The sequence below is a fragment of the Nyctereutes procyonoides genome, unplaced genomic scaffold, assembly GCF_905146905.1.
Source record: "Nyctereutes procyonoides isolate TBG_1078 unplaced genomic scaffold, NYPRO_anot_genome, whole genome shotgun sequence".
Taxonomy (NCBI): domain Eukaryota; kingdom Metazoa; phylum Chordata; class Mammalia; order Carnivora; family Canidae; genus Nyctereutes; species Nyctereutes procyonoides.
The window spans coordinates 55,267,864-55,281,596 of NW_026575131.1; the positions used below are offsets into that span (position 1 = coordinate 55,267,864).

The window sequence follows — 13,733 nt, forward strand, 5'->3', positions numbered from 1 at the left end:
ACAAATACATACATGATTTGCCTTAGTTTTAATAGATGACAAAGAACATGCAAAGGACGGAGGACGGGGGGCGTGTGAGGGCAGGGAGAGGGGTGTATATTTTTAAATTGGGGGAGTAGGTCTAAGAAGACCTCTTGGAGGAGGTGACATATAAGCAAAGGCCAATGGGGATTCTGGCAGGTGCAGCCCGTGCAAAGGCCCTGGGGCAGCACCGGGACTGGGTTGTTGGGGGAAGAGCAAGGAGGCCCATGTGTCTGGAGCAGGGTGAGTTGAGGCGATAGAGGAAGGAGGGGATGACAGGGAGGTGACAGGGGGCCAGGGTCGTGAGGAGGACTCAGGTCTCATCCGGGGAGATGGGAGCCCCAAAAAGCTGTGGGCAGAGGAGGGTGGATCCTGATGCGCGTGTTAATGATCACTTTTGCCGCCTTTGCTGGGCTTCTCCGCTCTCCCTGGGCTGTGGCAGCCCCGTGGGCAGGGGAGGGCACACCCAGTGTCCCCCCCCCCCGCCCCGCCACCTTTGGGAAGCATTGGCAGGAAGGACAGGATTGGGGGATATCTGCAGTTTGTTCCCCAAGTGTTTGGCAAACACAGCGGAGGCTCCAAGGAGATGACCTAGGGCTCATTGGGCCATGTCCAGACCCCCCTCCTCCCCGCTCGGTGCCCAGGGCCACCCACGGGGTCTGCCCCCCAATCCCCCAGCACGCAGCTGGGATCCCCATCCCAGGAGTGGGCAGGGGACACCTAGCACGGGGACGGCTGGCCTGTGCATCTGCCCACAGACGGCCCACTCTGCAAACACCCTGGGGCTGGGTTTGAATCCTGTCTCTGCCACTCTGGCTCTGTGGCCTCAGGCAACGGGATGCCTCCTCCAGGAAGTCGTTCTGGGCTGTTCCCAGCGCACCAGGCCTGCATCTCACTCCCAGGATCCCCTGGCTCTTTAGACACCGTGTTTCCATCTATTTGATCAAGGGAAGTAGTCCCTGCTGGAGAGTGACGCGTCCCCTTCCCACTTAGGGGGGATCCTGCTTCTCCCTTTCTGCCTGGACAAGGCTAAGTTAGTGTTGGTTGAGTACCTCTGCTGGGTACCAGGCACTGGGGTGAACAGGTCACATGCTTGACCACGTTTCACACTCAGAACTATCCTGCGAGTTGGCCCATTTGGCCAAATGCTTATTAAATGCAGGGCGTGTGCCAGGAACAGTTCGATTGCAGAAGACAAGCTGGGAACAAAACAGGCCTGAGGGAGGGGAGGGAGGGCACTGTGTGCTGTGGGGAAGGGCCCTCCAGCATGTGCAAAGGTCCTGGGGCAGCACCACACCTGGTGTGTTGGGGCAACAGCAAGGTGCAGAAGAATGCGCGAAGGGGAGAGAGCTGCAGGAGGTGAGGACAAAGAGAAAGCGGGACCTCGTGGGCCATAGTGAGGAGTCCGGAAGGTAAATCGAGGCCCAAGGGTGGCAAGTGGCTGAGGCGTCTCAGCAGAACAGAGATCTGAACTGGGTGGAAGCGGGCGGCCGTGTGAGCACCCAGGCAGGGCCTTGGGGACGTGGGATGGCCCGAGAACCCTCAGCCTGGTGGGGGTGGGAGCTGTGGGCAGAGGCCGCCTGGTGCTCTTAGCGGGGGAAAGGTGCTGGGCCCAGGGCCCACGCTGGGCCGGGCCGGCTGCACGTGACCGCCCAGGGCCCTCCCCCAGCCCGCTGGCCGCCTGCCTCTGCTGCCGGGCCCGCGCCTGCCCCAGACCCTATAAGGCCTGGTAGCCGAGAGCTGAGCCGGCTGCCAGCTGTGTGCCTGTGGCTCCGAGGGACCCTCCACGCCCCAGGTGAGCCACTCCAGCATGCAGCTGGGACTAGGGGTGTGGTCGGGGGGCTGCGTGGGGTGGGAGGCCTGGGGACCCCGACCCACACGCCCTCTCGGCCCCCCTTCCAGCTGCTTACAGTATCATTACCATGTCGGCTCAGGACGAAGGAGGCCGGGATCCTCCCAAATCCAAGGGCAAGGTAAGGGGGGGCGCGGGAGGGGGAGATCCCTTCTGGGGCCTGGGAGCCCCCAGACCCTTGGGAAGGTGACCACATGGTACTGGGGTCCGGAAGGGCTTCCCGAGGAGGACGGGAAGGCTCCCAGAGCCATGGCACCAACTCTTCCCTCCTGTCCCAAGCTGGAGGGTGAAGGAGTGGGGAGCTCGGGCAACCCTCGGCTCCTTCCTTACTGTGTGACCTTGAACCAACCATGGGCGTCTCTGGGTCTCAGTTTCCCTTTCTGTGAAGTGGGGGCGGTGGAGGGAATAGGTCTTTGGGGCCCTGGGAGATGGTCTTCTCAGCTGTCTATGGGAGGCAGGCTGACTCTGCCCATTGCCCAGGCAAGGAAACTGAGACTCAGAGCGCTAACTGTCCCTGCTGGGGTCACACAGGAGCCCAGGGCTGTCTGATGCTTTCCCCCGCCCTGCCCCAAGGCCTGGCCCTGCCAACGCTGCCCCCTGCCCCCTATAGATCCTGGGGAGCTTCCTGGGGTCCTTGCCTGGCTTCAGTTCTGCCCGGAACCTGATGGCCAGCGCCCACGGTTCGGCGAAAGAGGCCCGGCCCGCCGCCGATCCGGCAGGTGCTTCTGCCCAGCCCGGGAATGACGGTGAGCGGACAGCACCACGGAGGTGGGGGCTCTGGAGGCGGGTCCCTGGAGGAAAGCCCCCTGCAGGGGCTTCTGGCCACTTGGGGGTGGCTCTTATGGGTCAGAGTCGTCTCAATAGACGCTGCAAGCTGGCATGCTCATTTGGTGCCAGATGTGGAAACTGAGGCATCAGTATGGCCAGTGAGTGGCCCAAAGCAGCATAAGCAGCAACAGTGGGGTTGTGAACACAGCCTGTCTCCCAGCAACGACGTCTCCTACCTTCTCAGCCCCTCCCCTGTCCCCCACCCCATTCCTGACGCATGGCGGGCCAGGGGCTGGGTGTTCCCCATGTCTGAGCTCATTGACGGTTTCCATCCTGGTTCCCAGAGAGACACTGGCTTCCGGGGGTGACACGGGAGGGGGGGGGTTCTCCGCCTTGCTGGGACAGCCCTGGGGATGCAGAGGGTGGGTGCAGGGGAGCCTGGAGCGGGGGCGGCTCCTGGACCGGGCCTCACTCTGGGCCCGGAGCCCTGGGCAGCTGACTTCTGCTCCACATACCTGGCCCGACGGGCAGCGGGCAGCTGCCGCAGGGGCGGGGCGGGCCCCAAATCCTCTTCCCGCGATGCCCCTGGGGGGAGTGTCCAGCACCCAGGCACAGAAAAGCTCCAGAGAACTTCTGCTCCAGGAGCCCAAGGAGCTCCAGGACTCAGGGTCAGACTGAGCCAGACCCATGGCTGTCCCTGGCAGGGTGGCTGGGACATTCCTGACCTTTCAGGCTGTGCCCACCGGTTGCGCAACGGGCATGGGGGTGGCTGACGCCGGCCCACATCCCTCGCCCTTCCTGGTGGCCTGACCAGCTCCTTGTCCCTGCAACAGCCACCGCCTTGGAGCATACGGCCAGCGGGGAGAAGCTGCCGCCGCCTTCAGACAAGGTGAGAGGTGCTGGGAAAGCCTCATGGCTCCCACCTCCTCCTGGGGGCCCTCCTAGGATGTTCGGGTGCCTGCCCCCTGAGGGGCTGTGCTGTCACAGGCCAAGGAAGGGGCAGATAGCCTGGTGTGTCCTGCTGTGGGATTCCAGCCATTGCTGCCCCTCGGCGCTTCTGTTGCCACGTCTGTGAAATGGGAGCAGCACTGCCTTACCTCCGAGCACGGGCCCCAGAGAGCGCCCCCGCCCCCCAGCACCATGGGACGGAGAACACTGGTAACTCACCTGTGTCAGGCTTTGGGCCACGTGCTTTCTGGGCGCCGCTTGCTAGTTAATCGGCCCTGTGAGGGAGGAGTGCAGTACCCTGCACAGCTGAGGCACAGAGAAGGCGAGCCACCTGCCAAAGGTCACACAGCAAGGCGTGGTAGTGGTAGTGTGGTTCCTGAGCCTTGGGAGGTTGGAGGCTGCCGAGACGATGGGGACCCCCCGCGCTATCACGTCCCCAAGGTCTGGCGGAGCGTAGGAACTGATGTCATGGCAAGGTGCCAGAGCCCTGTTACAACTGTCAGCGAGCACAAGCCCCTACCCTGGAGTCGTACTGCCGCTCCTCTGCCCTCAGCTCAGACAGACAGAAACGCAAAGGGTGAAGCGCGCCACAGGCCCCCTGGCCCAGATTAAACCAGACCCTGGCACCCACACCCTGTTCCCTCCCCACCGAGTCCCTATAGCCTCTCTACTCACATTAGTTGAGCACCTACTCCCTGCAAAGTGCCTCAGGCACCTTGACTCCAGTCCTCGGTCCTCCACAGTCCTCCACAGTCCTCGGCGGAGGTGCTGTTTTAGCCACCGTGCCTTAGACAGAGCTCGGAGAGGGGGCTCGCCCGAGGTCACACGGCAGGGGCTGGGGGAGGGGGAGCAGAGAGCTGAGATTCAAACCCAGGTCTCCGTAGGCATGGAGTCCAGATGCCCACTTGGGATGATGCGGGGCAGCAGGTGCTCACTCTGTGCCCCTCCGCCTCAGCACTGTGGCCGTTTGGAGCCAGATTGGGCTTGGTTGTGGGGCATCCCAGGGTTTGCACAGCATCCCCGGGCCTTGCTCGCTCCATGCCCGGAGCTCCCTCCCCGCCCAAGTCGAGGCAAACACAGATGTCCCCTGGAGGGCAGTATCGCACTGGTGGGGGAAACTGTACTGGCAGCTCTGAGGCCATCACGGCCCTTTGTTAGTTTGACTGACGAGAAAAACCGCCTTCTGGGACGTCAGAGATGATGCGAATCATTGACAGGATCCCAGAACTCAAACCCAATGCTCGTCCCTGTCCTTTTACAGGTTATTATTCTTTTTTTTTTTTTTAAATTTTTATTTATTTATGATAGTCACACACAGAGAGAGAGAGGCAGAGACACAGGCAGAGGGAGAAGCAGGCTCCATGCACCGGGAGCCCGATGTGGGACTCGATCCCGGGTCTCCAGGATCGCGCCCTGGGCCAAAGGCAGGCGCTAAACCGCTGCGCCACCCAGGGATCCCCTATTATTCTTTTTTAAATGCTGTTACTTGAATATACTCATTTTAATGAGCAATGTGGTCTACCTGCTGTAACAGGGAAACCAGGTTCAAAATCTGCCAAAAGTTAAGAGTAGGCAGGGTGAACAACTATGTCATTCAATGACAGGCACTGGCTGAGCCCAAGTCCAGGAGTCTTGGCAAGGGTTCCGGAGGTGTAGGGACCTGCCATCAGCAATGGGGACCTACTGAATCACGGGGAACCGTCTGGCACTAGGACAGGGCTGGTCGAGGCTGGGCCCTGGGAGGCCCTGGCTGGATAACAGTGTGCGGGGAAACTATGTCAGGGTGGGGAGTAAGAGGCAGGCTTTCTGGGGGACAGTCCCCATCCCTAAGGCACACGAGAGGTCAGGTTAGCTGAAGTCTGGGGTGCAAAGCATCTCCAGTGCTCCTGTTGATGACATGTGTCCTTTCTTATCAGATGATCTCTGGGGCAAAGGACCTGGTGTGCTCCAAGATGACCAAGACCAAGGGTGCCATCTCCTCTGGGATGGCCAACATGGTAGACACAGCTAAAGGTGTGGTGCAGGGAGGCCTAGGCATGACCCGGTCTGCACTCACAGGCACCAAGGAGACTGTAGCCGGTGGAGTCACCGGCGCAGTGAATGTGGCCAAGGACACTGTCCAGACTGGCATGGACACCACCAAGACAGTCCTGACAGGCACCAAAGACACCGTGTGTACCGGGATGACTGGTGCCATGAACGTGGCCAAAGGAGCTGTCCAAACTGGAATGGACACATCAAAGGCCGTCCTGACTGGCACCAAAGATGCAGTGTCCACTGGGGTGACAGGGGCCATGAACATGGCCAAGGGCACTGTCCAGACTGGTCTGGACACCACCAAGACTGTCCTGACAGGCACCAAAGACACCGTGTGTACTGGCATGACAGGTGCCATGAACGTGGCCAAAGGAGCTGTCCAGACTGGCATGGACACATCAAAGGCCGTCCTGACTGGCACCAAAGACACCTTATCTACTGGGCTCACCGGGGCACTGGGTGTGGCCAAGGGCACAGTCCAGACTGGTCTGGACACCACCAAGACTGTCCTGACAGGCACCAAAGACACCGTGTGTACCGGCATGACTGGTGCCATGAACGTGGCCAAAGGAGCTGTCCAGACTGGCATGGACACATCAAAGGCTGTCCTGACTGGCACCAAAGATGCAGTGTCCACTGGGGTGACAGGGGCCATGAACATGGCCAAGGGCACTGTCCAGACTGGTCTGGACACCACCAAGACTGTCCTGACAGGCACCAAAGACACCGTGTATACTGGGATGACCGGGGCCATGACCATGGCCAAAGGAGCTGTCCAGACTGGCATGGACACATCAAAGACTGTCCTGACTGGCACCAAAGATGCAGTGTCCACTGGGGTGACAGGGGCCATGAACATGGCCAAGGGCACTGTCCAGACTGGTCTGGACACCACCAAGACTGTCCTGACAGGCACCAAAGACACCGTGTGTACCGGCATGACTGGTGCCATGAACGTGGCCAAAGGAGCTGTCCAGACTGGCATGGACACATCAAAGGCCGTCCTGACTGGCACCAAAGACACCTTATCTACTGGGCTCACCGGGGCACTGGGTGTGGCCAAGGGCACGGTCCAGACTGGTCTGGACACCACCAAGACTGTCCTGACAGGCACCAAAGACACCGTGTGTACCGGCATGACTGGTGCCATGAACGTGGCCAAAGGAGCTGTCCAGACTGGCATGGACACATCAAAGGCCGTCCTGACTGGCACCAAAGATGCAGTGTCCACTGGGGTGACAGGGGCCATGAACATGGCCAAGGGCACTGTCCAGACTGGTCTGGACACCACCAAGACTGTCCTGACAGGCACCAAAGACACCGTGTGTACCGGCATGACTGGTGCCATGAACGTGGCCAAAGGAGCTGTCCAGACTGGCATGGACACATCAAAGGCCGTCCTGACTGGCACCAAAGACACCTTATCTACTGGGCTCACCGGGGCACTGGGTGTGGCCAAGGGCACAGTCCAGACTGGTCTGGACACCACCAAGACTGTCCTGACAGGCACCAAAGACACCGTGTGTACCGGCATGACTGGTGCCATGAACGTGGCCAAAGGAGCTGTCCAGACTGGCATGGACACATCAAAGGCCGTCCTGTCAGGCACCAAAGACACCTTATCTACTGGGCTCACCGGGGCACTGGGTGTGGCCAAGGGCACGGTCCAGACTGGTCTGGACACCACCAAGACTGTTCTGACAGGCACCAAAGACACCGTGTGTACTGGCATGACTGGTGCCATGAACGTGGCCAAAGGAGCTGTCCAGACTGGCATGGACACATCAAAGGCCGTCCTGACTGGCACCAAAGATGCAGTGTCCACTGGGGTGACAGGGGCCATGAACATGGCCAAGGGCACTGTCCAGACTGGTCTGGACACCACCAAGACTGTTCTGACAGGCACCAAAGACACCGTGTGTACTGGCATGACAGGTGCCATGAACGTGGCCAAAGGAGCTGTCCAGACTGGCATGGACACATCAAAGGCCGTCCTGACTGGCACCAAAGATGCAGTGTCCACTGGGGTGACAGGGGCCATGAACATGGCCAAGGGCACGGTCCAGACTGGTCTGGACACCACCAAGACTGTCCTGACAGGCACCAAAGACACCGTGTGTACCGGCATGACTGGTGCCATGAACGTGGCCAAAGGAGCTGTCCAGACTGGCATGGACACATCAAAGGCCGTCCTGTCAGGCACCAAAGACACCTTATCTACTGGGCTCACCGGGGCACTGGGTGTGGCCAAGGGCACGGTCCAGACTGGTCTGGACACCACCAAGACTGTTCTGACAGGCACCAAAGACACCGTGTGTACTGGCATGACTGGTGCCATGAACGTGGCCAAAGGAGCTGTCCAGACTGGCATGGACACATCAAAGGCCGTCCTGACTGGCACCAAAGACACCTTATCTACTGGGCTCACCGGGGCACTGGGTGTGGCCAAGGGCACGGTCCAGACTGGTCTGGACACCACCAAGACTGTCCTGACAGGCACCAAAGACACCGTGTGTACCGGCATGACTGGTGCCATGAACGTGGCCAAAGGAGCTGTCCAGACTGGCATGGACACATCAAAGGCTGTCCTGACTGGCACCAAAGATGCAGTGTCCACTGGGGTGACAGGGGCCATGAACATGGCCAAGGGCACTGTCCAGACTGGTCTGGACACCACCAAGACTGTCCTGACAGGCACCAAAGACACCGTGTGTACTGGCATGACAGGTGCCATGAACGTGGCCAAAGGAGCTGTCCAGACTGGCATGGACACATCAAAGGCCCTCCTGTCAGGCACCAAAGACACCTTATCTACTGGGCTCACCGGGGCACTGGGTGTGGCCAAGGGCACAGTCCAGACTGGTCTGGACACCACCAAGACTGTCCTGACTGGCACCAAAGACACCGTGTGTACCGGCATGACTGGTGCCATGAACGTGGCCAAAGGAGCTGTCCAGACTGGCATGGACACATCAAAGGTCGTCCTGTCAGGCACCAAAGATGCAGTGTCCACTGGGGTGACAGGGGCCATGAACATGGCCAAGGGCACGGTCCAGACTGGTCTGGACACCACCAAGACTGTCCTGACAGGCACCAAAGACACCGTGTGTACTGGCATGACCGGGGCCATGAACGTGGCCAAAGGAGCTGTCCAGGGAGGTCTGGACACTTCAAAGAGTATCCTCACTGGCACCAAAGATGCAGTGTCCACTGGGGTGACAGGGGCCATGAACATGGCCAAGGGCACTGTCCAGACTGGTCTGGACACCACCAAGACTGTCCTGACAGGCACCAAAGACACCGTGTGTACTGGCATGACTGGTGCCATGACCATAGCCAAAGGAGCTGTCCAGACTGGCATGGACACATCAAAGGCCGTCCTGTCAGGCACTAAAGACACTGTATGTATTGGGATGTCTGATGCCATGAATGTGGCCAAAGGAGCTGTCCAGGGAGGTCTGGACACTTCAAAAAGTATCCTAACTGGCACCAAAGATGCAGTGTCCACTGGGGTGACAGGGGCCATGAACATGGCCAAGGGCACTGTCCAGACTGGTCTGGACACCACCAAGACTGTCCTGGCAGGCACCAAAGACACTATGTGTACCGGGATGACTGGTGCCATGAACGTGGCCAAAGGAGCTGTCCAGGGTGGTCTGGACACTTCAAAGACTATCCTAACTGGCACCAAAGACACCCTATATACTGGGCTCACTGGGGCATTGGGTGTAGCCAAGGGCACTGTCCAGACTGGTCTGGACACCACCAAGACAGTCCTGACAGGCAACAAAGCAGTTTCCACTGGACTCACAGGAGCAGGGAGTGTGGCCAAAGGGGCAGTGCAGACCATCCAGAGTTGGTTACCAGGTACCCAGGACACCATCTGGAGTGGACTCACCAGTTACAGTGGCCCAGACAAAGGAGGGGAACAAACCATCCTGAGACCCCTGGAGGCTCTATCCTCTGGAGTAGCCAGTGCCCCAGACACCCTGTGTGCAGGCCTGGACCTTGCCAGGGAGGCCACTGCTGTGGCAACATTCACTCAAGGGGCCTCGCTGGGCAGGGAGGATGCAGGGCCTGCGGCCACCACATGTGTCCCCGAAGGAGCCATGAACTTTGCAACGCACGGGGCTGAGCTGGGGGAACTGGGGGATATTTTCCACCCCATGGATGCCAAGGAGCAAGGTGAGAACAGCACAGCTGGGCCCCACTTCCCATGGGCCTGGCTTCTGTGAGACCCAAGCCCTGGATTCTCCAGGGGCCTCTCAGATTGAGTAATCCTGTCTTCCTTTCCAGCTCAGCTTGCTGCCTCCGAACCTGGGCCAAAGGTACTCACGGCCGACCGGGGCAGCTACTTTGTGCGTCTGGGCGACCTGGCCCCTGGCTTCCGCCAGCGGGCTTTTGAGCATGCCCTGAGCCACCTGCAGCACGGCCAGTTCCAGGCCAGGGGTGCGCTGGCCCAGCTGGAGGACTCCTTCCAGGTGGTAAGAGCCTTCCCCTCCCCCTGGCACCTTCCTCAGATTATCTCCCCCTGCACCCCTAGGCACGTGCGGTGACCGGTAAGCATGTACAGCGCGAGGATCCGCTGGCACAGGCCTTCCCCACGGCTGACAGCTAACACTTGTGCCGCTTCTGCTGCACCAGGAGCGCTGAGCTGCACAGTCCGGCAGCAGCAACCCGCAGTGGCTGAGGCAGGTGGTGAGGGACCCCTAGCTCTGAGGACCTCCAGGTTCCTGAGGTCATGGGTCATGGGTTTTAGATGTTCAGCTACATCAGCCCCACTTACACATGCAGTGAAAAGCCTGGCAATGCTGCCTGAATCAGGATCCCCGGGGTGTGCCCGCACAACTGTGTTTTTAATTGGTGCCCTGGGGGCTCCGGTGAGCCCCAGTTTGAAGACTATTGGTCCATTCCAGTGGGAACAGTCGCAACAAGGATGATCAGGCCCCAGGGACGCTGGGACATTTGTAGCTGTCACAACTGCAGGAGAAGGTGCTTCTGACATCGAGGGGGTGAGGCCAGGGATGCTGCCCAGCCCCCACCCAGCACCCAGGACTGAGTGGTGGCCTGACCCAACAGGGGTTTTGCTAGGGTGTCACTCTGGCTGCTGATGGGAGAATGGGCTGGACCCAGGAGATCAGTGAGGTTTCCACAAAAATCCTGGCAACTGTTGGATGGTGGGGCCACCAGGGAGGGGCAGGGGCAGCGAGAGGCACCCATGTCCTCCTGCAAGTGCCTCCGAGGCAGGGCTGACAAGGTCTACAGGTGGGCTCCATAGGAGCCATGGGAGGCATGAGAGAGAGGAACCCTAAGACATTTTGGAGGCTTAAAAAATTTTTTTTTCTTTGAGTATTTTATTTAAGTAATGTCTACACCCAACAGCCCGCTCGAACTCACAACTCTGAGATCAAGAGTCGGCCAGGCATCTCTGCTTGGGAGAGATTTTTAGCAGGGGACCCTGCGGGAGGTGCTGAGTGGGTTGAGGTGAACACGGAGAGTTTGGTTTTGGGTGGGGCACTGGAGCTGACCAGCAGGCCCCAGATGGGAGTTCCTGAAGGGTGAGCTGGGAGTCCACACCTGGCCCACACTCTGCCCACCCACTAGCTGCTGGGACAAGGGAGATTGTTTAACTGGTGGTGGGGTGGGGAGGCTCCTACGTGCCGGGGACCCAACAGGATCCCTGGGTGGCTCAGAGGTTTAGAGCTACCTTCAGCCCAGGGCGTGATCCTGGAGACCTGGGATTGAGTCCCACATCGGGCTCCCTGCATGGAGCCTGCTTCTCCCTCTGCCTGTGTCTCTGCCTCTCTGTGTATCTCCCATGAATTTAAAAAAAAAAAAAAAACAATCTAGGAAGAAAAGCTGCCAAAAGAGCTTCCACCCAAAGGGGGGGGGGTGCGTAGATAAACAGCAAGGAAACAAACATCCAAAATCCACAGTAACTCAACAGAGATGTGCCTATAAGGAGAATAATGAAACCTGACAGGGAGGGACTAGGGGCCACTGCACTGGGTGGCCAGAGAAGGCCTCACCTGGAGCCAAGACTGGATGGGCACCACGTGAAAGGCCAGAGGAAGCATACTCCAGGCTGAACAGGCAGCATGTGCAAAGGCCCTGAGGCAGAGGCATGTTGGAAGTGGTCAGAAGACAAAATGAGGCCAGTGTGTCCAGAGCGGAGCGTGACAGAGTGTCAGTAGGAGATGAGGTCTGGGAAGTTCCAGGGAGCAGACCCTGTAGGCCACGGTGAGGAGCTAGATTGTATCCAAAGGGCACTGGGGAGCCATGGAAGGATTTTGAACTGGGAACTGATGGTTTGTTATTTGGTCTCTGACAAGCCCAAAGAGAATATGGATTATTGTCTATCCTGGCACAGCTGGCTCTAAACTTGTGGCTTTTCCACCATGGAAAGGTCTGGACACAAGGCCCCAGGGCCAGGGCCAGGAATATCCCCAGGGCAGTGTGTGAAATGACCCTGCTGAGAAGCTGTAATTTATCTTTCTAGATTGAAAAGGCCCAGCAGGCTCCAGAAGACCAGTCATGGCTGGACCAGAGTCCGAGCAGCGGACTGGAAGAAGGCATTCCCCAAGAGGTGTGTAACAGAGGGCCACGGCTCCCTCTCCTCCCTCAACCCCAGCTTACCTCACCACCCCGTCTCCCACAGGTGCCGAACTCCGGGGCTCTGTCCAGGGCCTGCAGCCTCATCCAGCAGCTCCACGTGGCCTACAGCTCCCTGGCCTCCGGCCTCCAAGGCCTCCCCTCTGAGCTCCAGCAGCAGGTCGGGCGGGCGCGCCACAGCCTCTGTGAGCTCTACAGCCTCGTCTCCTCGGCCAGCTCCGTGGAAGAGCTGCCGGCAGAGCGCCTGGCCCAGAGCCGCGGGGCTGTGTGCCAGGCATGGCGGGAGCTGGAGCAGCTGCTGGAGAGTGTGCAGCACGGCCCGCCACTCTGCTGGCTGGTGGGGCCCTTTGCCTTGCACCCCACTGGGCAGCAGCTGTAGGTCCCTCCTGCCCACAGAGCCCTCTGCCGAGCCTTCTCTCCAGCCCCCATCAACTCCCTAAAGGTCCGGACCCTGCAGGCTGGCGCTGCCTGGCACCAGCAGGAGCACCAACTACTGGAGTTCGGCCGTGTGCACACCCAGCTCTGGCCCTACCTATGCCATCCACCCTTTCTTCCCAAGGACCCCTGGGCCTTCTCCTGGCCTAGGGGCCCAGGGCTGCTATGACTGCTGACAGAGGGCCTTTGCCTGAAGGTCTCAACCAAGCACTCCAATTAGGAAAGAGAAGTGGAAACATGCGTAGGTCTAGAAGGTTCTCCATTCAGCAGCCTCCATTAGGAGCCCCTTTATCTTTGGGGCACCCCAGTCTGGGTCCATCCTGGGCTCCTGGAGCTTTGTCCTCACCCAGAAGCATACACCCTGGCTCTCAGCAACCATGTTCTGTTATACCAGAAAGTACCAGAATATTACTGTCACCTGGCGGCAGGCTCCTACCGCCTCTGCTGATGCCCGGTGTGGCCGAGGGGCTCTGAGTGTGATGCTGCAGCAGGCACCAACTATGCTTATGCACTGGCCCAGCTGGGGGACCAGACTGGGGGGCCCTGCCGCCTCAGCACATCCCCCCACCTCGCCATGCGCTGATGTTTTGTGGTCCCCAAGGCCCCTGGGCTGAGGCTAAGGAAGGAGAGGGCTTCCCCACGGGGTGGGAGTGGGGCCCCAAGGGTAATGAGATAAAATATGCTCAACATGGTCCCACAGTCAGCCCAGGCTGGAGAATAGGGGCTAGGACCCCTGCAGCATCCCCTCCTTCCTGGCTACACTGTCCTCAAACGCCCAGGTAAGCCACGTGAGATGGATGGCACGTGGGGAAGCTGAGGTGCTCCCTCACTGGGCTTCACCTGTCCTCCAGCTGGGGGGAACCCTGTCAGGCAAGCCCTGCTTCCTGGAACCATATCCCACCTACAACTCCCGCATTAGGCCGCCTCCCTCCCTTAAGGGGACTTGAGGTGCCTTCATACCACCCTCTTCTCAGAAATGACTGGGGGCTCCAAGCTCAGGACGAGAGGCCAGCCTTCCCCAAAGGGCTGCTGTTGGCTCCTGGGAGCCAGCCGTGGTGAG

The 13,733-nt window shown here is 59.6% G+C and overlaps 1 protein-coding gene across 1 annotated transcript; it reads left to right on the forward strand.

Annotated features, from left to right (window-relative positions):
• The first annotated feature begins 1,702 nt into the window (after positions 1 to 1,702).
• Positions 1,703 to 13,670, forward strand: PLIN4 (perilipin 4). The gene is made up of 8 exons (XM_055343106.1): positions 1,703 to 1,816; positions 1,924 to 1,994; positions 2,484 to 2,619; positions 3,475 to 3,530; positions 5,506 to 9,811; positions 9,923 to 10,110; positions 12,126 to 12,212; positions 12,285 to 13,670. Exons 2-8 carry the CDS (start codon positions 1,944 to 1,946, stop codon positions 12,615 to 12,617), a joined length of 5,157 nt encoding a protein of 1,718 aa, XP_055199081.1. The 5' UTR covers positions 1,703 to 1,816; positions 1,924 to 1,943; the 3' UTR covers positions 12,618 to 13,670.
• The last annotated feature ends 63 nt before the right edge of the window (positions 13,671 to 13,733 follow it).